The sequence below is a fragment of the Aulonocara stuartgranti genome (assembly GCF_965226115.1).
Source record: "Aulonocara stuartgranti genome assembly, chromosome: 7".
Lineage (NCBI taxonomy): Eukaryota > Metazoa > Chordata > Actinopteri > Cichliformes > Cichlidae > Aulonocara > Aulonocara stuartgranti.
Window position 1 is genome coordinate 20,773,697 of NC_138945.1, and position 27,105 is coordinate 20,800,801.

Here is a 27,105-nt window from a genome sequence, read left to right on the forward strand (position 1 = left end):
CTTCACGAGCTCATGGCGCCCTCTAGTGCTAACAAGAAAGCTTGATGCTTGTTGAAATAACTACTAAAGACCTAAATTTAGTATGTACCTCGCTGAAAACAAAGGTAATTTACAAGACACCCAAACTGCCACACCTCTGTGTTTTATTCTTTTATAATCAATCATTCACTCACCCACCGTGCTCCACCTTAGTCATTGTGAGCACATGAAAACCTACTTAGAACTAAACTTGAGTCATGTTACAATAAAAAATTAAAGAGGACCTTACATGTTTTAAATCTGCCTTCATCTCGTGTTTATGGAGGTCAAAGATGAAAAATAAAACCTATATATAATGTTCAAAAACAAGTAAAACAGCGGCTTGTGTCAGCGGGTTTTGGATTTAGTCCATGGTTACATAAATCTCTGTTTGGGACAATGCAGTAATAATTGCAGAGGTCTTTTTATTTTTATTTTTTTTTCCTAATCTACTTTGTTCTGATTAATGCCTTTTGTGTATGTTTCTCCACACGCAACCCTTTGCGTGTCTGCAGTATTGTTTCCACCAACAGGAAGGAGCAGGTAATTATAAGCAGATTAGGAAGTGGTAACAATGACTTGAATGCTATTCTTCTTCATATAGGAAAACATCCCACTGGGTATTGTCATCATCAGTGCCCAGAAAAGAAAAGACATCAGGGCTCATGATGACATTAATAAGGGAATAATAAAAGGAAAGAAAAAAGACCTATGGGTGCATGGCTGCAAGGGTTAGGATATATGTTGTGTGACAGCAGAGATGAAGATGAGGACTTTGTGTGGTGCAGGCAGCCTGGAAACCGTGGCAGCAACATAAGCGTCTTGTCATACTGTATTTCAAAAATAACCAGCCGTTATCAGCATCCTGTACCCTAACATTGGTGATCAGGATAAGCGGTCACACATAGCTGGTTACCAACTCACTTGGTCAACTGAGCAAGTTCTGGGGGAAATGATTATTCAATCCCTTGCAGAATTAGTTTGCTCGTTTACAAAGAAATGTCTCTAAAGAAACAGTCTCTAATCTTCACGGTAGTTTTAATGGAGAGACACAAAAGATAAAACCAGAAAATATAAAACACACACACACACACACACACACATTACATAAAAGGTATGTACCTGTACTTTTACAGTATTTGGTGAGGAAGAAACACTTTTTGGCTAGTAAAGCGGTAAGACGTTTCTTATAGTTGGTCACCAGGTTGGCAACCAGATCAGGAGGGATTTTGGCCCTTCTCTCTAAATCCTTGTGGTTTCTTGGCTGCCACTTGGCAACTGGAAGCTTCAGCTCCTTCCACAGATGTTCAATAGGAAAATTGGACCTTTGGTGTGGTGAAGCTGTCTTGTACTTAGCAGAAAAGGAGTCCGAAAGCATGACGTTTTCACCTCCATGCTTGACTGTGGGAATAGTGTTCGGGTTGGGTTGATGCCATGCATGATTTTTAGTTTCTTTTGACCACAGTACTTTCTCCCAAGTCTTCTCTGCTTCATTTAGATGTTCACTGGCAACTAGATGGGCTTTAACATTTGCCTTATCGAGCACGGGGACCTTGGTGGTGCTGCAAGACGTCAATGCACTGCAGCATAGTGTGTTATCAAAGGTCTTCTTAGTGATGGTGGTCCCAACTGCCTTCAGAGCCTCCTGTATAGTTTTAGACTGATCTACTACTTTCCTCATGATTATCTTCATCCTATGAGGGAAGATCTTTCATGGAGTACTAGACCGAGGGTGACCAATGATTATTTTATATTTCTTCCATTTCCAAATATTTGCAACAATTTTCCCTTTCTCTCTAAGCTTCTTGCTGATGGTTTAGAGCTCAGTCAAGCCTTGTGCAGGCCTCCAATCTGTCCCTTACATCCTTTGGCAGCTCTTTGGTTTTGCCCATGGTGGTGGAGAGATGCTTTTTTCTGGATTATAAATTGATATTATCCCTCTTTCATTTAAAAATGAAACTAGCAAAACATGAGAAAAATGAGAGAATCTTCATTTCTTTGGCAATGAGCAAACTTACAATTTCAGCAGGGGATCACATTTCCCCACTGTAGGTGTGAGCACGTTCACATGCAAGGGGTGATTTGGCAATCACACTGATTATTACATTAACAGAGAATCAAAATAACACAGCTACTAAATCGGCGACATGAGAGAAAAAAAACTGTACTGTTTTGTGTTAAAAGTGCTAGTAAGTAAGTAAAATTTATTTATATAGCGCTTTTCACAGATAAAAATCACAAAGTGCTTTACAACACAGGAAATGGGAACATAAAAACAATATAACAGTAAATAAAGTGTATTGCTGTATGAATTTGTGAGTGCTTTCAGTGTTTTGGACAGTAAGACGGGAAAAGAGCTACATATTGGTAAAGTGTAGCTGACTTCAAGGCAGGAAGAAAAGCTGGGAAAAATGCCAATTGTGCGAGTTAACAAATTTATCAGTATCACAACTTTATCATTTAGGAATTGTGACATTGATCAAGAGTTCAGTCGGTGGAGAGTTCATACCTGTTCATCTCTAATCTGGTGTTGTGCCAGAAAGTGTTTTTTACATGTAAGATGTTTGCTTGTATTGGTAATGCATAATGGACCTTCCATGTGTACGGACATGTGCAGGTATATATGTCTGTATATGTATACATATGTATATTTAGTGTGTACATGTGTGTGTGTACATGTCTATAAATAGGAATAGTAGTGGTACAATAGCTATATCAAGCTATATAGTTTATGTCTTCCATATTTCCAATTATATCCATAATCACATACTGTGTATGCTACCACTGTATATAGTGCATTATCTTACTTTTTTTCATTGATTGTACTTATTTGTATTTTTGTATTTCCTTCTGATATCTGTACCTGAGCTGAGGTGATGCAAAAATTTCCCCGTTGTGGGATCAATAAAGTCTTATCTTATCTTATCTTATCTTATCTTATCTTAAACAGACAGAAGGACTCTGGCCAAAATAACATCTCTGATGAACAGAGTCTCCCACCCCATGCATGTAAATGTTGCTGAACTGCAGAGCTCCGTCAGAGACAGACTGCTGCATCCTAGATGCATGAAGGAGCGTTTCCGCAGGTCCTTCCTCCCTGCAGCTGTCAGACTGTACAATCAAAACGTTCCCAACAAACACAGATGTTTACATCAGTGCTGTAACTTGCACTATTTTATCAACCGATTCACACTATAACCTGGGTTTGCCTCTTATCTTTATTTAATTTTATTTAATTTAATAACGGTACAGTACTCTGTTTTTGGTAACCATTGCCTCTCATGTAAATATGTAAAAATTGTGTATGTTTCTGTTCTGTGTCTTGGGCACTGTTTGTTTGTATATGTGTCTTTCTTGCTGCTGTTACATCCAAATTTCCCCTTGTGGGACAATTAAAGGATTATTCTCTTCTATTCTAGTCTATTTAAAAACATGACTTATTATTGTACCTACATTATAACCAATCAAGTCCTTTTTGGGCACCTGAAATATCTTTATAGAACTATAATGCTAATTTGTTGCCATTTCTGATACAGCCCCCTCAAAGACATTTTGAATGTCAACAAGACTCTTTAATGGTCATATAAAATTAACCTTACCAAAAACTAATTTCATTTTCTACCTTGTAGCAAGAATGTTGTTTGTGGCTCAAGATGACCTAATAGCGATCATAAGGGAAACATTTGGCACATGCTTCACATGTTATAGGCCAACAAGTCAATTACAGCAATTAAAATACGAGTCATCACTTTTTTGGCGAATACCAGAAAGAACTTTTTGGCAGACGATCACTTAAGGTTCAGAATGAGTTACCATGGCGATGTAACCCGGTAACTGATTGACCTTTTTAGTACAGGGAACCCAGGGTTCATCCTGGAGCTACTTAACAAATAGGCTGTGTCCAAATTCAAGGTCTGCACGCCAGTGTTGCCAACTCCTCAGTAAGGAAAATCACTATTGGTTGTCCTAAAAGTCGCTAGAAGTCGCCAAATGACGCCATCACCTAATTTGCATAATTGATCATGCTAATGTAATTGTAACCTACGTTGTTGGAGAGAGAAATAACATCGTGGAAGAGACATAAAGTGAGTAAAAACGTCCTAAATGCAGTTAGAATTTATTTGGAACTACAAATTAAATTTCTTTTAGCAATTATTGTTTTTTAATGTCACAATTCCAACCCTGCTCCTTTATCCGGGCCTGGACCGGCAAAAGTGACCCGAAATTGGCACTCTGGTGGAGTTACTTTGTGTGTGAGAGTGTGTGTTTATAAGTAGTTTTAAACCTTGTGATCCACAAAACAGCATAACAGTAAAAGAAGAATTGACTGCGTTACAGTCAGTGCGGGAGCAGCGACTTCGCTCATGCGCGATTCATTTGCCGTTTGGACGCACAGGTGTGAACGTCTCCTGCCCTGATAGCAGTTGGGGGAGGACTATCCTCCGCCTGGGAGCGCTTTGGCATATATATATATGTGTGTTTGTGTGTGTGTGTGTGTGTGTGTGTGTGTGTGTGTGTGTGTGTGTGTCATAATAATCTAATCTATTATATAGGCCATATTATATTTACATTACCACAGTGAGATGATTTTAGTCTCATGAACAACATTAACTAATTGTTATTTACTAACTAATCTTACATGACTGTTCAGCACAGAAATGACGCCCAACAATCATGTTTTACAGTCCTGTGGTCTCAGCCTCAGATACTCAACTAATCAAAGTGATGTCATGACAAAAATGAATGACCAACAAAACATTTTTCTCCTTCATTTCTGTCAAACAATGCTGTATGTAACGTGTCTCGCGGTTAGTATCATGGTTGCTAGGCAACCTGAACAGCGCGACGAAGCGTATACCGTCCCATTTCACAAGCCTCTCACTTCCGCACTTCTCGTACTTATAGTACGCACCGTACGTAGTATGCGTAGTGCGCGTACTTCAAGCGTGCAGACCCTGAATTGGGACACAGCCATAGAATGGGTTAGGCAGGCAGGTGGAGGCAGGAATTGGCATCATGCCACTCCTGTCTCTATGGCAGGCAGGAGTTACATAATAAATGAACGAATAAATGAATAATTTTTTTCCAATGCCAGGGTTGAAAAAGGGGATCTTTCTTTCTTTCTTCTAGAGCCTCCATCGGAAAAAAGACGTTGGGGTACCATCTCCAGGACACTAGAGGTCACTCTAACTTTTGTTTTATGTTATATTTTTTTCTTCGGATAAGTTTTAGGAGACTTCCGTGTGCGTGCAAACATGTCGCCGTTCAAGAGAAAACGTGCCGGCCAGGATTCCGTTGATTTCAAGCCGAAAAAAGGAAAACTGGTACCAGATGAAGGCAAAGGCCTAGAGGAAGTGGGAAGAGAGAAGGAACATGAGATCACGGTGCCAGCACCGATCTCTCAGGTCAGAGTTATAGCGTGTTATTGTCCACTGAACTATTTTAGCTGGTGCGCCAACTTCAGTTTACCAACTACGCGCTACTTTACTTACTTATCTATAACCTACTCAGTGTGTAGCATCAGATAGAGGAATTCGTTATATCCTAACATTCCCAATCTGATATCGACACAGATATGAACCAAACTGCCTTCTTAAACGTACAGTCGGTATTTAAGGCTAATTAATAGTAAAAAGAAAGAATGTTGTGCTCAAAAATATGATAGTGTGTTATTACGTTCCTTTCAACAAATTGATACGTTTTAATAAACGCATCGTTAACCCATTAAAAATACATAAATGGCTCGTGATTTTTTTTTGGCGGCGGCCATGTTCCCCCAGCTTATTTAAATACAGTGGCCGGGAAGGACATTTCCACCTACTCGCATTTTACATGTGAGGCTGAAGCTTGGCTACATGTGTAAAACACCAAAGGAAGAGAACTCTTAGAACTCGAACTATGAGGCTAATTTAAATTCGTGCCTTCGTCTTCAGACTCAAGACTTGAAGGATTATGCTTGTGTTTTATGGTTGTGGAGAAGGGGTCCCCTTCATCAAAGAAACAAAAATGCAAAGGAAAAGAGAGAAGCTCACCAGCATTTTAAGAAAACGTCATCCTCGTTATCCTCACCTCAAGCCAGTGCTTTTGTACATGGAAACAACATGCTAATTTGTTCCTGATGTTGTTGCTGTTACTCATAGTCACTGGCTAAACAACAACAGCACTTGGCTATAAAGTAGACTCAGTGTCCCAAAAAGGTTTTGCTGTAATAAGCAGTTTGCTTACATCGGAGGGTTTATTCACAAAGCATCAAAACAGCAGCTTTTACCAACAGAAAGGTTCAGCATATCCTCAATAACTCACCTCAGTATGGAGGTCAAAGGTCACTGACCTGTACTACTTCCACAAAGTTTGACGGTCTCTTCCAGATTGAATAAATGTGGATCCCTCTTACCTAGAATTGACAGCTGAGGTAAACAATGGACCAACAGCCTTCCGCAGACAGGGAAAAACTCCCGGGCAGACCCATATCTGTTCTGAACCGTAGTAGAAGAACGCTGTTTCTTTGTTTTGTTGCATTTTAAGACTGAAATTGCAAACTGGTATTTGTTTTAGTTCAATGTTCTGAGCTAAACTGTTTTTAACAGGGCAAATGGACCAACAAGGAAAGAGTTCTGATTTTCTCCTCCAGAGGGATCAACTTCAGAACCAGACACCTGATGCAGGACCTGAGGACCATGATGCCTCATGCAAAGGCAGGTTAGTGTCATGTAGCACTGACCTACAGCATTGCTTCACACAAACACCTGTGTTATCTGTCTTACCTTACTAACCCACAAATCTTGTGCTTAGACACAAAAATGGACAGAAAGGATAAGCTGTTTGTCATAAACGAGGTACGTTTGCTGTTTAACATCTTAGTTTACTCTTACATAACATATATAAAGCATCCAGGAGAATAAAGTCATTTGTTTGGCAGGTTTGTGAGATCAAAAACTGCAACAAGTGCCTCTATTTTGAGGCCAAGAAGAAGCAGGACCTCTACATGTGGTGAGAATTTCATTGGTATTACATCTCATGTACATCAGACTCATAGGAGAGCCAATCTGAACTAAGTTCAGTCATGTTCTTGTTCTGTAGGATTTCAAACAGCCCCCATGGCCCTTCTGCAAAGTTCCTAGTCCAGAACAGTAAGTTATTTCACCACTAAAGCCCTCAAATGCAGCAATCATTTGTTATACTTTGGGAAAAATAATTGCATTGCCCCTCCTCTTTGACAGTTCACACACTGGCCGAACTCAAACTGACAGGAAACTGCCTCAAAGGATCCAGGCCGCTGCTCTCATTTGATCCTGTGAGTAGAACTGGGTCATAAAGCCGGGAGTAATAAATTAGACTTGCTGTTAGTTTATAATCAGTATGTCTTTATTCCGAATTTGTTGCACTATGAGTCTCATCAACACCACATCAGATATTTATGGTTTAGTGTAGTCAAGGAAATAGGGATGGGAATTGGTAAGAATTTAGTGATTCCAAGATCAATATCATTTATCGATTTGATTACTTATCGATTGTCATTGGGTCCGTTTTGAAAGTCACCACAGTTGCTAAGAAGCAATATAGAAATTACCTTCATGCAAATTAACTGCATGCTGTGGGTTAAATGTTTGAGCAGGTTACACAGAACATGTTAGACATATTACACAGAACACGTTACTTAATTACTCCCTGGAAAAATAATTCCTTACAGTACTCGTTACATTACTTTCATGTTACTCTATAACTTAGCTGAAACACACTATTTAACAATATAAACCTGAGGCTACAACCCCACACACTAACACAAGTCCCTAATGAGAACACTAAGATCTTTCTCTTGGAGAATACAAAGCAGACCACACAAGTGCCGAAGTTGTGTTAGCAGCATAATGCAGTTTTTTCTGTCCAGTTTTCCACTTAACCATTTATCTCAGTCTTTTGTGCAAGAAAAGTAAGTGTCCATATCCACGCTCCAGACTGCGTCGCCACTTTCCTCCTCGGACAGGTGAACCGTGCAGGAACCAATAAGAGCGATCGATAGAAAGGCAGAATAACAATTCCAAGGAATTGGACATCTGGGAATCGGTTTTCTACATAAACTGGTTCTCAATTCCCATCCCTACAAATAGCGTCACAAAACTCTGCACAATGTCTTCGCTCTGATATAAAATTCTCGGCCTGTGATCTGAATAGTGAAAGTTTTTTTGTGTTTAAGTTGAATTTAAGAAAAAACGCCTGAGCAAGAGCTGAAGTTTTTATTTTTACTCTTTATTTTCTTCAACAGAAATTCGATAAGGAGCCTCACTATGCTTTACTGAAAGAGCTCTTCATCCAGGTGCGTTTCCAGGACAGCGTGAATGTAAACTGATTGCAGTTTTTGACACTTTCAGTCTAAAGTCCGATTACATATCATATTTTTACTGTAAGAACGGAGCAGATGTGATTTTTTTTTTTTTTAAACATTTTTTTCTTGAAGAGTTGAACAAATTGTATTTTCTGACTGAACTCATTCATTTTTTCTGTTGTAGACCTTTTCCACCCCACGCTACCATCCTAAGAGTCAGCCTTTTGTGGACCATGTTTTCACCTTCACCATTGCAGACAACAGGATTTGGTTTCGAAACTACCAGGTACTCTTCTGCCATACTTTTCTAAATTTCATTTGATATTTTATCCCTGGCTTGAGCAGATTCCGAATGAAATATTTCTTATTTTCCTCTGGCTGTGTTCAGATCATTGAGGAAGATGGCTCTCTAGTGGAGATTGGGCCTCGCTTTGTTCTTAACCTCATGAAGATCTTTCAGGGGAGCTTTGGGGGGCCTACGCTCTATGAAAACCCAGACTTCCGTTCTCCTAACATGGTAAAAATCCATTGCACGATAGCTGAAGTTACAATTAATGTTCCTGATATACTAATGTTCTTACATCGAACATCTCTCTGTATGCTCCTGCAGCACCGGAGAGAGATGCGACTGGCAGCGGCAGCCAAAGTGCGAGAGAAGCAGATGGTAAAGGAGATGCAGAAAGGAAAGAAGACGTCTGCGAAGGAGGACCTGGAAAGTGACGTTACAGCGGATGTCTTCCTGACACCGGCTGAGGAAAAGCCCGCTGACATTCAGATGGAAGCGCCTGAGACGAAAGTGGTGAAGAAAAAACAAAAAGCTTTCAAAAGACAAAGGATGCAGATGGCACGCAGGTAACTGGATGGACTGCAATAAGCTGAGTGAATGCTGCTGCCATTATTCAGTAAAAATATGGGAATGTCACCACACAGTCAGGACTCAAGTACAGTATTAGAAACAGTCCTTGGGAAAATATGCATCATGTTTTGTTGCCCCAGTTTATGAACTCCTTTCTTCTTTTTCTAATAAACAAGTTTTTCTTGATGTAATGTTTATTGAGTTGGAGTAAAAACTCTTTTCTATGTCATAGAAATAAAATACCAACTTGATCTCTGTATCCTGTGATGTATACTCCATAAAAGGCTTTTGGAATAGTGTCAGCATAGACTTGGAGGAATTGTGTCCACAGCTTAAGAGAAATCACACCTATTCAAAATAGGTAGAATAGGTGTTGTTTTAGATCACTGTCTAGTTGTTTTAGATCAGTGAGCTGGGTCTAATGTGTCCTGTTTTACAGGCTGTCAGCCATCTGGAAGCATATGTCAAAAGACGAGCTCTGATATGCAAATATAAAGAGAGCTGCATTTAACAAGTAGACTCAAATTCAGGAGTAACATTCACAAATTGTGAGACTTATGACTGAAAACAGCTGAGTCACCATAGTAATCAATAGAGTACTTGAACACACATCGAACATGCCTCTGTATACTCCTGCAGCACATCGAGCTACGATTATGACGTGTGGCGTAATCATAGAGAGCATAAGAACATCTCTCAAATCTGGCAAATGATGAATCAGTTCATTTTCTGTTTACTCCACTGTGCCCATTACAAGTCCGGCATTTTCTCCATACCTGCCTCCTCTGGCAAACTGGACTCCGGTGTGTAGTTAAGGTGCTTATTACAAGTCAGATTTGAATCTGGTGTTCTCAGTTCTCTTCCACCTCCTCATCGGGACAGCAGTAATATTCTACGAAGCAGATCTGTCCGTCGTCGTTCCTGACCAGGTACTGCAGAGAGAGGAAGCCCCGGTTGTCTGTCCTGACGGAGACTTTACAGGACAAAGCCAAGGCTTTGGTGGACGGCTTCAGGAGGGACATCTTGTATCTGTTTGCAGACAGAATACAAACAAAGCATTACACGGGGATACGCTGAAACTATGCCTAAACTATTTCTCTTGCAGAGATTTTTAACATGATACGATAGAAAGACCAAGAAAACACTTAACACTGGATCCAGGAGTGCTGACTCATTAGTGTCAGCATATCCAGTTGCAGTTGTAAATGTCATTATTTTTCTGTGCTTTTTATTCAGTTACAAGTCAAATGTATCCAGTTAACAAGCTCTATTACATAAGTTATAACAAGTCTGCTTTTAAGGAGATGTAAAGGGGACGAAGAGTCACCGGGGAAATGATTATAATCCTAAACACCTGCATGCAGGTGCTGCAACGTCCTGTGGCCAGACCTCTGGTTAGGAGCCATGCTGGCAATTACAGTTTGCACACAAGTATACAACACAAGGTCAAACCATGGGAGTCTACTTGAGTGAAGTATTTCCAATTCCAGGAATTTCTAGAGCGCCTACAAGGTGAGTGTATACCTATCCGAGTTCATACTTAGGTTAAGGACACTGGCACTAGTTATTAGTGTGTGCACACAAGTGAGTGTCAATATTTTCAAAGCTTAGTTTGTTAATAATAAAAAATATTATCACTGCCCTTTGGTTATTATTATTTTCCCAAAACATAAGCCACAAAATGCTCAGAATTACAATCAAATAAAACAAACTAGATTTAAAGAAAATAAAATGCTAAACAACAGTTTAATACAAATATATTCCAGCATTTCTTATGTTTCATTAAAAATGACTTCTACCATTGCTGGAGGTCATCATTTACAGTCTAGTTTGTTGGCATTACCCGACTGATGCTGGAGAATCTGATCAACTTTGTTGTCCAAGGGTATATTTGACACAGTGACTGAACAGATATACAAATTTTATGACTCTCAAAGGAAAGATGTGTATATTTGGTTATAACTTTTTAATATTTGGATTTATTCATGTCAACATCTTCAACTTTTTCACATTATGATCAGAGTTACCTGCCTGGCAACCATGCGTGAACAGGCATGTAAAAGGGTCAAGACTGAAAATGAGAGTAAAGTCAGTCACAGACAGTCGTGACTGACTTTACAGCGAGATAAAGATCACACATTTTCTGCTATGTCATTCTCTACTGTGTATGACATTTGGTTTTAGTCGCTGTGTTGGTGCTTCCTGTCCTCCCAGTCCACCTATGGCTAGTTTGTGTTCTCTACAGTCTAAATAATCTGCGCATGTGTTCGTGTGCTAACCTGTTCGTTTGTGTCTCGGTGCACTTAAACAGCTCCATCATGTCCGAGTCTTTGGAGTAATCATAATGAGCATTTCCAGCATTCCCAAACGTTGACAACCTTAGAAAATCAACAAATCAAATAATAATAATATAAATGAAAGGTAAAAAGAGCAGCACTTTCAAAAATAATGCAGAGGGGGCAAAGTTAGACTGCAAACTACCTCAGCACACTGATAATGAATGACAGGAAAAAGATCTATTTTGTTACAACAAATCCTTGAAGAAAGTCACTGTGCCTACCTTTAGCTTAGCTATACATTATATTTAGTGTTAGCTTCAATCAGATCGATACAATCCAGCATAAAACATGCCTCAACTTTACCGTTAAGAAGACTTAGTTTCCCAGAAGTGGATTATGTCTAATCCCAAATACTTTTCCCAGTGGATATCGTCAGTGATTTTTCTTTTAAGAGCTTTACACACCAGACTTATAAAAAGAATTAATTTGAAGATTTTGTGCGTTGAAAATGTTTTTCGGACTCCGATATTTTTCAATTTTCAGAACGAGAATAAAGAGATCTGCCAATCAAACCACTGCATTTGGTAGCAAAAGTCTACTTGTAGCTTAAAACACACACTGGTACTGAAAACTGGTGATGCAGCAAAAGTAAACAACACAATTTCAATACAGAAACACAATCAGTTCTACAAAATGACTTCTCTGCCCCCTCAGATGTGATCCTAACTCTGCCCACAAGAATTCAAACTACCCTAATGACATCTGGAAAGATGTACATACATAAGCGGTCGTGATTCAGCTTCAACTTCTGAATGAAACCGCAAAATTCTCCCTGTTGCTCTGAACCTAGAGTCTCTGTTTCTACCATTTCAGTGTTTACATATGTTGTGTACTAAATTCTGAATTTCATCTGTCCCCCCCCCCCCAATGCTCTTGGTGTGTAAAGGACTTTACAGTCATTTTAAACACAGTGATTTTTTTTTAAGGTCAGCAACGTAATCATAAACCAGCACGACACTGTAGAAAAAGTACAGTAAGGACAGCACACCTGAAGTATGGTTGGCTGGGGGACATGGTAATCTGTAGCACTTCACTAGTCATATCCAGTTCAGAGAAGGCTTCCTTCAAACTCTCTGACTGCAAGATCACCTACAAAAGAGCCAGGGATACATCAGTTGTTACTGAGTTGTGTTTCCTGTTTTTCTAACACCTGCAAATAGTGTTATGCCCGTTGGATTTGTAAAGTAAGGAAACCAGAGAAACTGTAATTTCTGAACTGATTCGTTTGCATTGGTTTATTGTTTCCCATCTGATTTTTTTGTATATTTAATATTCCAGTTTTAATAACAGAAAAAGTGAAATTAACCTTGTTCGTGACATTAGTGCTGCAGAACTCAAAGTCAATCGGTTCTTCTGGTTCTTGCGTGTTAATCTTGCACACGGTCACTACACCACCTTCCTCCAGGAACAACGTCAGAGGGTACCCATACCCCCTGTAGCACATCCGCAAGGCTGTTGATACACCTGCAGCATCACAAGAAACAGATAAAAAGCATGTTGAGTCCCATCTCAGGTGGGGTTTTTTTTTAAATTCGTTTATTTTTATGAATTTTACCTGGTGTTGTGGTTCCACCAAATATATTGAGGCAATCAAGGAGAACAGTGAGGTTGATCTGAAAAGCCACCAGATCTTCTCTTATGGTGAACTCTTGGAAGATCTCAGCCTGGGAGACATGAGTACAACTTCACTAAGGTATCAGTATTATAGGATTAAACACAAAGTAAACATACCTGCTCATTTAAGTATGTTCACTGACAAAATACAAGAGAAACACACCTGGATGAAGGCATTGGCCTGCAGACATTTCGAGTCCTCCACTGTGACCTTAAGGCCGTTGGTTGTAGCTGTGAAGATGGCGTGATCTTTGAAGGTGATTGCTTTCAGGATGTTGGAGAGATTGCGAGCATTGTCCAAATTCGCCACTAAAACGTACTGTTCGTCATCGCCTTGCGACTGAGTGGAGAGAGGCATTTTAGCGCTGAAAAAAGGCGCACAGATACCCGCTGTGAGGTCCCTGTAAAGGTAAACACATCGAATTAGCCGCTCCAATCATACATCACATGCGCATGAAGGTAAAACTTTGTTGAATGGCGTATCTTTTATATTCTAAATCGGACAGAATGTAAATGCGCCAAAGTGATTTGTGTCGATTCTACAACACACACACACACACACACCGAACTGTCACTTTGCTTTTACTGAAGTACTAAGCTTGTAAGCTTTTTTTTTTTTACTGTGGCTCGCTTGGAGTTTAAAACGACGTAAAACACGAATTAACGGTAATATAATTTACATTTGTACTATCTAGATTCTCCTATACATTAATGTATTTAAAATATTCTCCCCAGAAAAACTGTAACTACCTTCGTGTCTCTTATAAAGCTGTTACGCAGCAGTTCTTGTGATTGTTTTTGAAGAAAGGCGCCCGGTGATGAACAACTTCCGCCTGTCGCTCTTCTTCTACGGAAGTTGGATTAAAGTACGTCTTACGTCAGCAACATTCCAGATATTTCGCCATAAAACATACTCTGCCCATCGGTAGTGCGTGACAACATCATTTTGTGATTGGGAGAGGTGAGAGTCTTTATTCTTTTTTCCTCGTGTAACAGTTCAAATCTTTTTATTTTCCTGTCTGAACTTTGGTGACAGTTTTTCATAACAAGCTACCGGGTGTGATATGACGCTAGCTTTAGCTCACTGTTTTATTTGAGCTTAGAGAGCATGAAACCAATAGTGTGTCAACTGTGTCAAGTTAAAAAATGATCGAAAAACAATTTACAGCACACAACAACAGAAATCACGAACAGAGTAATTTGTGTAGTCGTGTGAAAGAAAGCTTCCTTCCACCGTTAACTAAGGTAGCTCAGGTTAGCTTTGAAAACGTCAGTATGGCTGACAGGTCGCTCGGTGTGGAAGACCCAAGCTGCCAGAATATATAAAACAAACAAAATAATAAACGTCTCAGTACAGTCATTTTTAACGTATATAGACCAGAAGAGTTTAAAATTAACGTAGGCAGTAATTGTTGTAAATATGCCATAAATTTCTTTTTTAAATTTGTGTAACCTATTTATAAAGCAAGATTCTGTTACTTTTCAAATTATGTACACATTTCTGTCATTTCAACCAATATGTTTTTTGCTTTATTTTCGTGTTTTAAAGTGCATGTTGGATTGTTTGATGTGGGGTTTTTGTTTTTGTCGTTTTTGTTTGTTTGTTTGTTTTTTAATTATTGTATAAATGTTAATAAATTCATGAAATGTTAGTAAATCATTCTACAGGAACCTTGTAGCAATATCTCAACAACCAACCATAAACTTACTATGTATTTTTTTTTTTTTTTTACAACTCACAATATTTTTTCTCTGTTGTAGGTTTTTCCATTTTTACCAGCTATGGTGTGCATTCCCTGTATTGTGATTCCTGTCCTCTTGTGGGTCTACAAGAGGTTCCTGGAGCCTTATCTCTATCCTTTTATTTCACCCATTATTAATATATTCTGGAGCAAAAAGGCAGTGCAGGAGACCAGTGCTAATGACCAAAAAGTTAGTGAAAAGAGTAATGGGACTTGCAAGGTAAGTAAATGGAAAATTTTTGTGATGTTTTCATTAAGAAACTTAAAAATAATTATGGAAATATTTCCCAGCTCTGGTATATAGAGCGAATATATCTAAAAATGATAGTAAAACTAATAGGAGCCACTCAAAGGGTCTCTGTGTTGTGTCATTTTTAACGTATAAGTTTCATAGTTATTTGATTTGAAGTTTTAAAAAAAAATTTCACTCATGTTTTTCAGCCTGAAAGCAACGGCGAGCCCACTGCTAATGGATCTACAATAGCAACGGATAAGAAGACAGACTGACGCCTCAAAATATATTCAATGCTTCAGAAACAATGTAAATATTTAATTCTTCTAGAGAAACTATAAATTAACTTATAAATCACCTTAGAATTAATTGGATTTTATAACCTTCCAATTGTTATTTGGAGCTTGTTTTTATTTTTGTCATCCATCTTGTTGATATATTTTCTGTTAATCATTAATTGATACAGCTGTTTATTGTATTGAAGGACATAGATTTTGTAAGTTAAACTTTAAGCATAAATAATGAATAAAATAAACAAGACCTCTTAAGTGCTTCTGCTGCTTTTTCTTCATTTTGAATAATGTGTTCTCTTCATATTTGAGTTGTTAAGAAAGCTGTTTTGTTCATATAACTTTGAAATAATTAAAATAAATATGAAAGAATGTTAGCAACTTGACACGAAAGTAGAATAGAATAGAATTAGAATAGAATTCAACTTTATTGTCATTGCACATGCACAGGTACAGGGCAACGAAATGCAGTTTGCATCCATCCAGAAGTGCTTTAGTGATATAGATATATTACAATATATATATTAGCAATAATATAGATATGTGAGTATATTACAGAAATGGGTCTATTATGGTATGTTATAATGTACACGGTATGAAGTATGTTGTGAATATTCTATAACTATAAGTATGTACAGGCTGTAGTGAGTACAAGCTATGTACAGGATATGAACAGGATATAAATATGAAAAACTATACAGAATATGAAATGAAATAAATAACTTTACAGAATCTGGGATATACAGCTATACAGAAATGGGAACTATGCAAGTTGTAAACAGTTGTAGGATTAAAGATTATCGAATGTACAGAATGATTATTTACACAGAGCTATACAGTAGTGCAGTTAAGATAAGTGAGGGTGTAGATAGTTTCTACAGAGGCTATATAAAGTGCTAGTGGTTGTGAGTGGTGGTTCAGTCCATGTTATTATTGTGTTTGAGGGTACAGTTGTCCATTGTGTGTGTGTGTGTGTGTGTGTGTGTGTGTGTGTGTGTGTATATGTTCAGTCCATGAGTTTAACGTGGGTCAGATGTCAGGAGGCAGAGTTCAGGAGTCTGACAGCTGTGGGGAAGAAGCTGTTCCGGTACCTGGTGGTCTTAGTCCGGAGGCTCCTGTAGCGCCTCCCAGAGGGCAGGAGGGTGAAGAGTCCATGTGATGGGTGACTGGGGTCTTTGATGATTTTCCCAGCCCTTTTCAGACACCGCTTCCTGTAGATGTCTTTTATGGCAGGAAGTGGTGCTCCGGCGATGCGCTGGGCAGTTTTCACGACCCTCTGCAACGCCTTCCGGTCCGAGGCAGAGCAGTTCCCGTACCAGACTGTTATACAGTTGGTCAGGATGCTCTCGATGGTGCAGCGATAGAAGTTCACCAGGGTGTCTGAGGACAGGTGGTTCTTCCTCAGAGTCCTCAAGAAGAAGAGGCGCTGGTGAGCCTTCTTGACCAGCTTGGAGCAGTTGGTCGTCCAGGTGAGATCCTCGGAGATGTGGACTCCCAGGAACTTGAAGCTGCTCACACGCTCCACAGCCGTCCCCTTAATGTGGATGGGTGGATGTGGGTCAGCATTCCTCCTGTAGTCCACGATGAGCTCCTTGGTCTTCTCGGTGTTAAGCAGCAGGTTGTTTCTGTCGCACCACTCAGCCAGACGATCCACCTCCTCCCTGTAGGCGGCCTCATCGTTGTCACTGATGAGGCCAATCACCGTGGTGTCATCTGCAAACTTAATGATGGTGTTGGAACCATCAGCAGGTCTGCAGTCGTGGGTGAAGAGGGAGTAGAGTATAAGTAGGTATAAACTAAAAATTTAGACCTGACATTTATGTGTACTGCCAGTAGTAACAGTGTTGCATGTACAGTGCAAGAATTACTCCAGACATAGAAGCAGCTGGGAAACGTTTGTCTTTGTCACACATTGCTCAAAAAGGAAAAATATAGTTAATAACATTTAATATCTTTATAGTATTGGAATATACCCTACACTGATCAGCCACATTTAAGCCAGTGAAGTGAATGCTATTATTGACTTGTTACTGTGTCTGCATATGTTCTGTTGTGTAACTTGGCTTCCCCTTATTCAAACACGTTCACCATGATGCTGACCGGGCTGCCAATTTTCCAAGATGCCTCAGGACACCCCATAATTCGAAATATATATGCTTAAAATCACCTAGCAATAGCCTAAAATAAAAGTTGTTTTTTTTTAAACATATAAACAACATGTACTGCCACTATTATTTTTTTTTTAATCTTATGTTATTAATATATATTTTGCTGTTAGTTTACGAACAGCCGAAACAATGCGATAGCATGGGCATGCACTAGTTATTAAAAAAATGTAAAATAGAGAAGTTATAAAAATAGAGGGCAGCAGTTCTATAGCTTCCAACCAGACGAACACACGAAGAAGATGTAGTAAACGCCCATATGTCGTCATTACGCACAGGGTGGCTACGTGGAAAACATGGAGGAAAGGAGTATGTAGAGTAAACTTAACTGTCTGAATTACAAAACAATTTCAGACCCTTTCCTTTGTCATTCGTACTTAATAAATCAACTGGACTAAACTTCAGGTCACTTTAAAAGACAGTAGTCGCCCCTGAACGGTCCTGGGAATCGGCAGAGCCGCGGAGAGCTGAGAGAAGCGTTTATGACAGGTAAGCTGAGCGGTCAGCTGGCTGCTCTCTGTATATGCGTTATTAACCACTGGCTAAACCAAAGCACTCCTCAATGAGAAATTTATTAGCGCCTGTTTCATTCTTATGTGGGACTTTGAGTTTATATTGTTTACTGTGAAAACTGCTAAGCTGCAGGCTATTTCCTGCGCTTGAAATCAGTATGGTCAAGCTAACGTCGTGCAAGTAGATTTAAAAAAAAATATTTAAATAGTGTCATTTAAAGTAAATGTTGAAATAATATAATGAATATGAAAACGTAATTTTAGCTCTTGCTGGAGAAAGAAAAATTGTCCTTTATGGTTTAGCACTGCAAATATTGTAAATACTGTACTCCACTTCACTTATGCTGACTACACCTGTGTGTCTAAGGTGTGTCGTTAGAAAAAAAACAAAAGCCATGTCCTGGTTCAGTGTGTGTCGTCCTGCTGTGATGCTGTGAACTTTGGCTTTCAAGGATGAGTTTGTGTTTGAGTTGGTGAGATCTGTTTTACAGGTTTTGTAATGCACGAACATGAAGAACCAGGAGTGTATATAGACTGGCTCTCACTCGTATATAGCACTCTTGCGCTTAAGCTCTGAGAGCACTTTATACAGCACGTGTCATCACAACTTTACACACAGACACACTCACACATATTCATACAAGCACATTTTATATGTCTAAGTGCTTTTAATCAAACATTTACACTCCAGTGAATGCAACTCTGGGTTCAGTGTCTTCCCCATGCAACCTGCAGTAGCCAGGGATCGAACCTATCCAATTGAACCACAGTCATCCCTGGCACCCCTGGTGCCCTTGTTTCTTAAAGCCCAAAGCGACAAGGATGGCCTCTGTCTATTCCTATTTAGATCTGAGTGTAGGAGATGTATAAATGTAAGCAGAAGCTCATTCATTCTCACATTAACCTTAATGAACTTGCTAACTCTGTAGTTAATTTGAAGCCCAGTTGTTTATTGTTTGTGCCTCCAAAGATTAAAGCATTTTCTTTGTCCCAGGTTTTGGCATATGCCTGGTGAAAAAGCAGTGAAGAGCAGTGAAGAGCAGCGAGTCTGGCTGAGCACAGCCAGCAAAGATGGGAGCCAACACCAGTCAGGTCAGTGACCTGTCCGATAATCCCAGCCTCAAGGCCCTGGTGGGCACAGAGTCCATATCGGAGAATGACCCTTTCTGGAACCAGCTCATCTCCTTCACCTTCATCAGTCCCACCAGCAGGTAAAAAGGAACACTGTGTTAAGGCACACACCTGAAATTCAATACACCTGTCAGCCATCACATTAAAACCGCAAACAGTCATTGCAGTGTTCTGCTTTGTCTCCAAGCATTTATGTTACTTTAAAAAGACCACTCACATTAACATTGTTGCAAACCAATTACACCCATCCATGGCAACTACAATCCCCGATGACATCCTACCCTACTAGCACATTAGTCCCATCAGACATATCTAGGATGTTCCATAGCCAGCCCAATAAACAATTGCCCCACCTCGCAACACAATCGGGTGTCCACATAACTTTTACTTGGCATCACTCTGCTCGTTTCAATTACTTAATTAGTCATTTATTAGCTAAGTCAAATAATTGAGGCTATGACATCTAAACACCACTTTACTGTACTTTATAACTTTTATACACAATGTGACGCTTTAAATCACTCAGATGAAACCTTCACATATCAAAACCAACAAAACAAGCAGTAAGTCAGGAAGGCAAACAGAGTGGAGGAAAAATTCATATTGACATAAGTGAATTTTCCTGGGTTGCAGCCCTTAGATACCCTGATGTTTTTAATAATGGTTTGTTCCCTCCACCACAAGGGAACAAAGCCTTCTAGTTAGAAAGTCCTTTTAAGATTTACACCCGAGATTTAAGATTAAACTGTAAACCAGAGGTTTGCAGAGATCACCTGAGCAATGATCTAACAGGGCTGCTGATCTGCTTGGCTGTGATCAGACCAGTTAACCGTTAACGTTTAGTTCCTTTGTAAACAGCACTGAGGAGGAAAGGCACCTTGTTCTCGCTTTCAGGTGGACCATGACTGATTGACTGATGTTACATATTAATCTACTAATGTTGTGATGTTTTCCATTCATAAAATAAATATAGCTACAGTATCTACCAAGTAACAGAAACAAAAGGCACATGTAACATTTTGCATTCATACTTAGTGTTTGTCTAAAATAAGACTGAGAAATAGTGTTGTCTGTATTAAGGCAAAAAGTTGAGCCCTGTCCAAGTATACAGCAGTTTGCTGCTGTCAGTGGGGGTCGGTCATGAGTAATCATCACTTCAAGTCGTCCGTTTGAACATTGAAATTTCTGGTGTTAGTTTCTTCCTGTGTGTATTTGCCCTTACACTCTAATTGCTGCTCAATAAGATAAACACAAATAGCTAAAATATCAGGTTGCTGCTATATTGAATCAAACTACTGAATGGTAATTTATAATAACTAGTGCTCTTGGAGTGCTGTGTCTGCTACAGAAGGACACACAGAGATTTCTTAACAAATTTTGTTGTATGACATTTTAAGAAACCTCATGTTCACCCTTTAATGATGAAAGTCATGTGAACCCATTGAGCACTTGCAGGTTCAGAAAGTGGAACATTGTTGCTTTTTCTAATGGCTTGGTTACATATGTAGCACTTTCATGCAGCGTTTTATGCGTGTCATTCTTCTCCAGTATTGCAACAGTGGGTTTGGCTGTCCCTAATGGCTCTACTTCTGTTATTTGTTCAAAGGCTTATAACCCTGTAGTTGTGTAAGGCACTTGGCCTTTAAACAAAAAGAAATAAATCTTTAATTATTTAAAACGCAAAAAGTCACATGGTGAGACGTGATCAAACAAGAGACCTTCAAACTGATTGTTTGTGGACACACATCTTTTTGCACAATTTCCTCTTGTTCTGAAAGTTGAATGATGGCCAGTGTCACTGTCTTTGTGCCATGATAAATAAGTAGTTGAAGCCAGCAGCTAGCTAAAATAGCACAGAAACAGGAAATGGTGTAAAGTAAAATTAGGTGTAGGTCAGGATAAGTGTTTGCTGTTGTCATGGTTACATTTAAGAGTAATAGTATGGGGTATTGTTAATGTAAAAGATGGTCAAGTCTGGCACCACACTTAATCAGGTTCCCACCAACTCTAAAGCTGCTCACAGGAATGGTTGTCAATACAGCAGAAGAACAGACAGATTTCTCAAAGTATTAGGAAGATAAACCACTAATGATTTAATTACTAATAATCTGAGAAAACTCTGCCTCTTCTTCTGTTCTTCACCTGTATTGACAACTGTTTATCTGAGTGAAATGGAAGCGCCTGCACGTTAAACTCAGCAGCTGCGCACACCAAAAAAGCCATCGTGCACACAAGAGTGTCTGCTTTGAACGTGCTGCTACATGCTGCTACAGTTTTACAGTCTCGTGAGTAACTCTCTGCTACTTACTATACTTTCACTGTCTGAAGGCAGAGCCGAAAGGAGGATGGGGGTCCTGGGGTCCTGTGACTGGTCACTTTGATGGACTCTTCAGTTTACTGGGTTACACTGAGTGACGGAACAATGTTTTAAACTTTGTTTTTCAAATTGTAAACAAATAAAGTTGTCAAATTAATCATCAACAGTCACTGTTTGCTGTGCAGCAGTGAAAATACAGACAACTGTCCCGGTAATGTTAAAGAAATATTTTAAACCAGAGAATTCTAAGGCAAGTTCTGAAGCCTCTGCACTGCTGTCCCATTAATCTGTTGTACAGTATTACATATCGTCTATGATTTAAAAAATTAAAAACAAAAATGTCATACAATGATCAGGAAAGGAATTTTGCATCAGAATCTGGCAATTGTAAGTTTGGCCAAAATACAAACATTTAAACCTGTCAACAAAAGGTTGTTCTGTCTGCAGCAAACAGGTGTAACTGCACATACGTGACTAGATGGGAGTGCTTCAAACATGGCCTGGAATTCTACAGTGTTTAAGTACAGAGGAGAAATGGCTCTTTAATATTGTTTTTGCTAGTCTCTTTATGAACTTTAGGATTTAAACAAACAAATATATAAACTTACCAAACAAAACTTAAAATGATTTCTAGAACATTGTGACAACAGAAAGCAGATGCTCAATCATCCAGGTAAGTAAATCCCAAAAAGTTGATTCTGTTCATCTGGACGTAGCGTTTTTAGTGGGAGAAACATTTGATCAGTGCTTTGATCAGTAGTTGTTGATCAATGGTCATGAGAATTTGCCTACTAATGATCAAGGAACTCACCTCCCAGCCCATTGTTCATTCATTGGTGCTGGTTTCAGGCATTATGCAAATGTACTGTTTATAAGATTGGGGAAACCTGCAGTCAGCTGAGACTGAAGAAGTCACTTGGATGAGTGACGGAACGTTTCTCCCACTGAAAACGCAACATCCAGATGAACAGAATCAACCTTTTGGGATACAACAGACATGACTAAAGTTAATCATGTGGTTAGCGGCACAGAGATAACCACAATGCATAAAAAAATTAGACACCTTGCACATAGCGGTTACAAGTATGCTGTGTAATATAGTTATAAGAGCCTTTAGATTTCCACAGCATCATAGCAACGACCTGAACTGTTTGTTAGACACTAGTTCAGACAAATGAGCTACCTACCAACAACAGCCTGTCACATCTTACTCTCCTATCCACCCCACAGACTGTCTGTTCAAAGAACCTGAAATATTATCTGGATGAACTATTACAGTGGAGCCCTGTAGCCAGATGTGTACAACTGGTAGCAACAATAAACTATTTTATATTTGTTCACATTTTATAAAACAATTTGATCTTCTTCTTAGAAATTATGTGTGCCTCTCGTTATGATGATTTTTTTTTTTTTTAAATGATAGAAGCTATGTAAGATCGGGAAAGCGTTCTTATTTTTCATATTGTAAACAAATACAGTGTTTCTTTCGGTTCTACATCGTAACTCAGTTTAACACAGTAACCTGAAGTGTCCATCAAAGTGACCAATCACATTAGAGCCCCGTTCTCTGTAGGTTCTGCCTCCAAACAGGTACGTTTATTCGCGCTAGGAGGATTTCTCTCCAAGCACCGAGCTACTGTGAGAATGTAAAGCTGTAGCAGTGCATGGAGGTTTTCATTGGTAGTGACCTGGATGGACAGGGTTGGAGATGAGTATAACAGAGGGACAGCGCAGGTTGAGCATTTTGTAAACAAAATCAGGGAGGGAAGTTAAGTTTTGTAGGTTTGGACATGTGCAGAGGACAGAGAGTGGACATCTTTGGCAAAGGATGCTGAATATAGAGCTGCCAGGCAGGAGGAAAAGAGGAAGATCACAGAGGAGGTTCATGGATGTGGAGAAGGACATGCAGAGGAGGGTGTTTGGTTTAGGTCAGATGGAAGCAGGATGATCCACTCTGGTGACCCCCAATGGGAGCATCCAAAAGAACAAGAAGATGAGCGACCAGTGCCTTTAACTAAACCATGATTTATAACTGAGTCATGCTCTGTATCTTTGCATGTTGTATGTATTATTCAGACATTTGTTTAACTTTGTTCTTTTTGTCCCTGTTGACTTGCATCTTATTGTTGTGTAGTACCTTGAGTTTCCAGCAGAGGGAAGGTTACTCAAGCAGTCAGCTCCTTCTGTCCATTTTAACCTGACTTGTTCTCTTCTGTTTGTTTTTTTTGTTTCACAGTGGAGACTCTAAGTTACTGGAAGAAGCTGTCATACCCCTGGCCAAGATCCTCAGTATGTTAGCTACTACATAAATAATTTCACATAATACGTGTTTATGGAAGAATATGTCTGAGTAGTCCCAAAGAAAACTGACTTCTCAAGAGTTTGAATTTTAATCATAACATTTAAGTTACTGAATGCTAAATTATCATATTTTGAGGTTTCTGTAGTTTATGTAAAGCTTTTAATAATAAAGTTTTGTCCCCCCCCCCCCCCCCAAGTTGAAAACAATCCGAGAACGGGGAACTTTGGCGCTCTGGTGAGAATTTTCCTGGGAAGAACCAAAGAGCTGAAAATCTCTACAGAATGCCAAGAGTGAGTATGAGAACCTCAGAGGGGAAGTACTGACTGTCAGTGATGGATTCAGTGCAGGCCACTTATTGTTTGAGAGAGAGAGAGAGGAACGCTGAAGTAGTTGCACTTTCCCATGAGAAAAACTGCAGAGGTATAACTATCAACATACGTATGTGGCAATAATCAGCGCTCACAGCCAAAGCTCCATTTCCACAGAGACCGACTCTGCCCAAGTCACCAAATGTTTTGGGTGGGAACTCTTCCTTCTGTGCTGAGCAGCATTAGAAGTTGGAGTTATTGCTCCTCTTCTCTTTTTCTCACATTTCATAGCAGGTCTGTCCCACAAATCCACATTTTCTTGGTGTGACATAATTGGTGTGTGCAAATAGTTAATTGCAGAGACTGACATACACCTCAGTATTGGTCTTTAGTGGTTGTGAAACTTGGCTTGCAGTGGGTGGTTTCTTTCGTGTTTGTTTCTCAAACTTATGCAGTTTTGGGGAGTTACTAGGTACATGTAACGGAATAATTAAATGCAAAATATGTTTAGTTTATTCCTTTTAAAAAGGTTTTAAAAAGGGGATTAAGTATGTTGCTTCCTGTTAAGTTACACTTCTTTCTCAAAACCCAGAGCCTTAGGTTGGGCATAGAATCCCTCTTAAATGTGCCACATCACAGATGAAGGGAGACAAAGCAGCTAAAGTTCCTCTAGTTAATTTTCCTTTGTCAAAAAAGAGGTTTTCCCCTACTAGCAGAGCTTTCCAGATGTTGGGCAGACTGTTTTTTCCCCACTTAAGGATCTGCTCATGCTGTAAGGATTGCATTTACATATTTCTAGGGTTTGATAACGGTGTGATCTGGCTGCCTTCAGATGCCTTTGCACATTGTGTGTAGATAACTATCCAGGTAAACATGTCATTTTAATGTCAGCTGTAAATGGCATATCAGAGAAGTTATGGCCTAGTTTTGAGCATAATGCAAAAATTCTTCACCCCCAGCTTCTTTGTGGTCGTGTCACAGTGATAATACTTCAGTCAGAGCTACTTTGCATTTAAGTTTGGATACAATCAATGGATTTTTACCAGATGTTTCAGAATCAGCCCAGAAGTGTCACTGCGCTCCACAGATGTTAAAGTAGTGCCAGGTCTGTTCTTACAGAAGCCACTACAAGCTCTACAAGGCACCTGAGGAAAGCAGGAAGCGAAAGATTAGTTTTCAAAAATAAAAGCCCTCATACACATGAAACACTTTTAAAATGTTCAGTGTGTTTAAAGCTGTATAAAAGACAAAACTGTGTCAAAGACTGAGCTTCATCGACATTGCTGGAGTTAGAGTTAATCAAGAAACGCTTAGATTACGAGTTCGCAAAGTTTTTATGCCAATTTAGAGCTTATTTATCACTTTTACTATTAGCAGATGAGCATAATATTCAGCCATACATACTTTTATTGTTACACCCATAGGCTGTGCAAAGACTTGCTATTGGCTCACTCTCAGTCATCTGAGAGCCCTGATTTTTAGCTGAAAAGCTGCCACTAGTAATTTTTTGTTAAATGAAATGCAAATCCATCTTTTAACCACCCAGAAGCATGCCCATGAGATGTCTTGGTTTTGTTTTTCTCTTCCACAGCCAGCTTTTTATCTGGCAGGCCCACAATGCACTGTTCATGATTCGCTGTCTGCTCAAGGTCTTCATCAGGGAGATGAGTGAAGCTGAGCTGCACCAGCAGTTCTCCTACCAGGAGAGGGCACCAGGATCCTGCGGAGGTGAGCTCCAGTATCTTTTTCACAGGCAGGGCCACAGACTACACAAAAGAGTCAGCTTGAAAAGATTTTGCTAAAAAAAAAAAAGGTGCTCTCTTAGAATCAGTAGCAATGTTGAAAATTTCTTGAGTTTTTTGCACTTGAGTGCACCTTACGCAAAACGTCACGTTATCTGTTAGGAAATCTTCAGCATTCTTTACGTTTTTGGTTTCCAAGTGAGTTCTTGGAAGTGAGTAACAGAGGTTATGGCCTAGTTTTAGATGTCTCATATAATAACTGTCAAATGTACGAGACTTCCTTTCATACTTAAGCCAATTCTGAATGTCTCTTAAATTGAATGAAGTTGAATTAATTGGTCTTTGCAAAATGGTTTATCCTTCCATCAGTTTCTTGCTGCTTATGTGAGTTCAGGACACACTAATATAATTAATTATGTCATTAGGAATTATCGTGCTAAACTGCTGGAAAATATGATTTAACATTAAACAGTTTTAGACTTTGTTGTTCTACCGGTTTGTCATCATTTGTTCATCTTTTGCAATTATAATCATGACGAAAGTATGAAATGGATTCTGTGTGATATCCTTATTAAATAGTACTGTGTTATTTCCTCTGTTTAATGGACATGAAAACACAGAGCGACCTGTGGGAACTAAGGATTGGATTAGTGGCAGATTAGTCGAGCAGAGTTGCGACAACTAACCTGATACTGTCTTATATTCAGTGTTTTTCATATATTTACTTTATCAATCCCTTGTGGAGAAACAGGAAGTGAAGACCTTCTTGAGGAGCTGCTGTCCAACCTTGTTCACCTGATCGTTGAAGTGCCGCTGCTGTAAGTCTCTCCCGTCTTTTGCGTGAGGAAAAAGGTGAATTAAACACTCTAAAAAGGTCGGGCATGTCAGAGCTATTCTGAAACGGTGAGAAAGATGCTTACAGCCTAAATGTTTGAAAACATTGCCTGAGTGATTGGACTTGTAATAGTCCGTGATCACTTGTTTCCCCCTGTTAATATGAGTAGCATGTTAGTGACTTAGGAGCTAATGAAAAGCAGTTTGTATGTGTTGTTCTGTTTGCGTGCTGCGCTTGCTTATTCTTGTCTTGAGTCACTAACCAAGAGAAGATGAAATCCATTAAGGAACACGGCATACTGACATGCTGGAACTCTGATGTTGGCAACACGGCGATCCGAAAGAGCGAAAGTGTTGGTTGTTTGGGGGAAGAGAAAAAG

General features: G+C 39.3%; 3 protein-coding genes across 6 annotated transcripts in view; 2 read left to right on the top strand and 1 right to left on the bottom strand.

The window, feature by feature from the left end:
* The first annotated feature begins 4,977 nt into the window (after nucleotides 1–4,977).
* On the top strand, nucleotides 4,978–9,448 carry bxdc2 (brix domain containing 2). Its single transcript, XM_082541559.1, has 10 exons — nucleotides 4,978–5,423; nucleotides 6,606–6,717; nucleotides 6,811–6,854; nucleotides 6,938–7,008; nucleotides 7,099–7,148; nucleotides 7,239–7,312; nucleotides 8,282–8,332; nucleotides 8,526–8,627; nucleotides 8,730–8,858; nucleotides 8,952–9,448. Exons 1-10 carry the CDS (start codon nucleotides 5,274–5,276, stop codon nucleotides 9,195–9,197), a joined length of 1,029 nt encoding a protein of 342 aa, XP_082397685.1. The 5' UTR covers nucleotides 4,978–5,273; the 3' UTR covers nucleotides 9,198–9,448.
* A 107-nt stretch (nucleotides 9,449–9,555) lies between these two features.
* Nucleotides 9,556–14,108, bottom strand: rad1 (RAD1 homolog (S. pombe)). The gene is made up of 7 exons (XM_082541560.1): nucleotides 13,901–14,108; nucleotides 13,314–13,551; nucleotides 13,092–13,200; nucleotides 12,843–13,000; nucleotides 12,525–12,625; nucleotides 11,477–11,575; nucleotides 9,556–10,226 (listed from the first exon to the last, which is right to left on the bottom strand). The coding sequence occupies exons 2-7, from the start codon at nucleotides 13,506–13,508 to the stop codon at nucleotides 10,049–10,051; spliced, it is 840 nt and encodes a 279-aa protein (XP_082397686.1). The 5' UTR covers nucleotides 13,509–13,551; nucleotides 13,901–14,108; the 3' UTR covers nucleotides 9,556–10,048.
* dym (dymeclin) overlaps nucleotides 13,519–27,105 on the top strand; it is a 64,101-nt gene continuing 50,514 nt past the window's right edge. The window contains exons 1-6 of one of the 4 annotated variants that reach the window (XM_082541555.1): nucleotides 13,519–13,559; nucleotides 19,086–19,302; nucleotides 23,776–23,828; nucleotides 24,038–24,131; nucleotides 25,741–25,877; nucleotides 26,637–26,709. In XM_082541555.1, coding sequence (XP_082397681.1) covers nucleotides 19,163–19,302; nucleotides 23,776–23,828; nucleotides 24,038–24,131; nucleotides 25,741–25,877; nucleotides 26,637–26,709 — 497 coding nt within the window. In that variant the 5' untranslated portion in view covers nucleotides 13,519–13,559; nucleotides 19,086–19,162. Of the gene's footprint in view, nucleotides 13,560–17,836; nucleotides 18,069–19,085; nucleotides 19,303–23,775; nucleotides 23,829–24,037; nucleotides 24,132–25,740; nucleotides 25,878–26,636; nucleotides 26,710–27,105 lie in introns of those variants that run through there. The other 3 variants (XM_082541557.1, XM_082541554.1, XM_082541556.1) reach the window with 3 other exon arrangements.

Bases quoted from the DNA above. Each gene is read 5' to 3' on its own strand.
- bxdc2 (XM_082541559.1), top strand. From the start codon at position 5,274: ATGTCGCCGTTCAAGAGAAAACGTGCCGGCCAGGATTCCGTTGATTTC. The intron at 6,855-6,937 runs GTACGTTTGCTG...TTTGTTTGGCAG, and splicing joins AGCTGTTTGTCATAAACGAG to GTTTGTGAGATCAAAAACTG. The intron at 7,009-7,098 runs GTGAGAATTTCA...CTTGTTCTGTAG, and splicing joins AAGCAGGACCTCTACATGTG to GATTTCAAACAGCCCCCATG.
- rad1 (XM_082541560.1), bottom strand. From the start codon at position 13,508: ATGCCTCTCTCCACTCAGTCGCAAGGCGATGACGAACAGTACGTTTTA. The intron at 13,001-13,091 runs GTAAAATTCATA...GTGATGCTGCAG, and splicing joins TGGTGGAACCACAACACCAG to GTGTATCAACAGCCTTGCGG. The intron at 12,626-12,842 runs GTTAATTTCACT...GCTCTTTTGTAG, and splicing joins GCACTAATGTCACGAACAAG to GTGATCTTGCAGTCAGAGAG.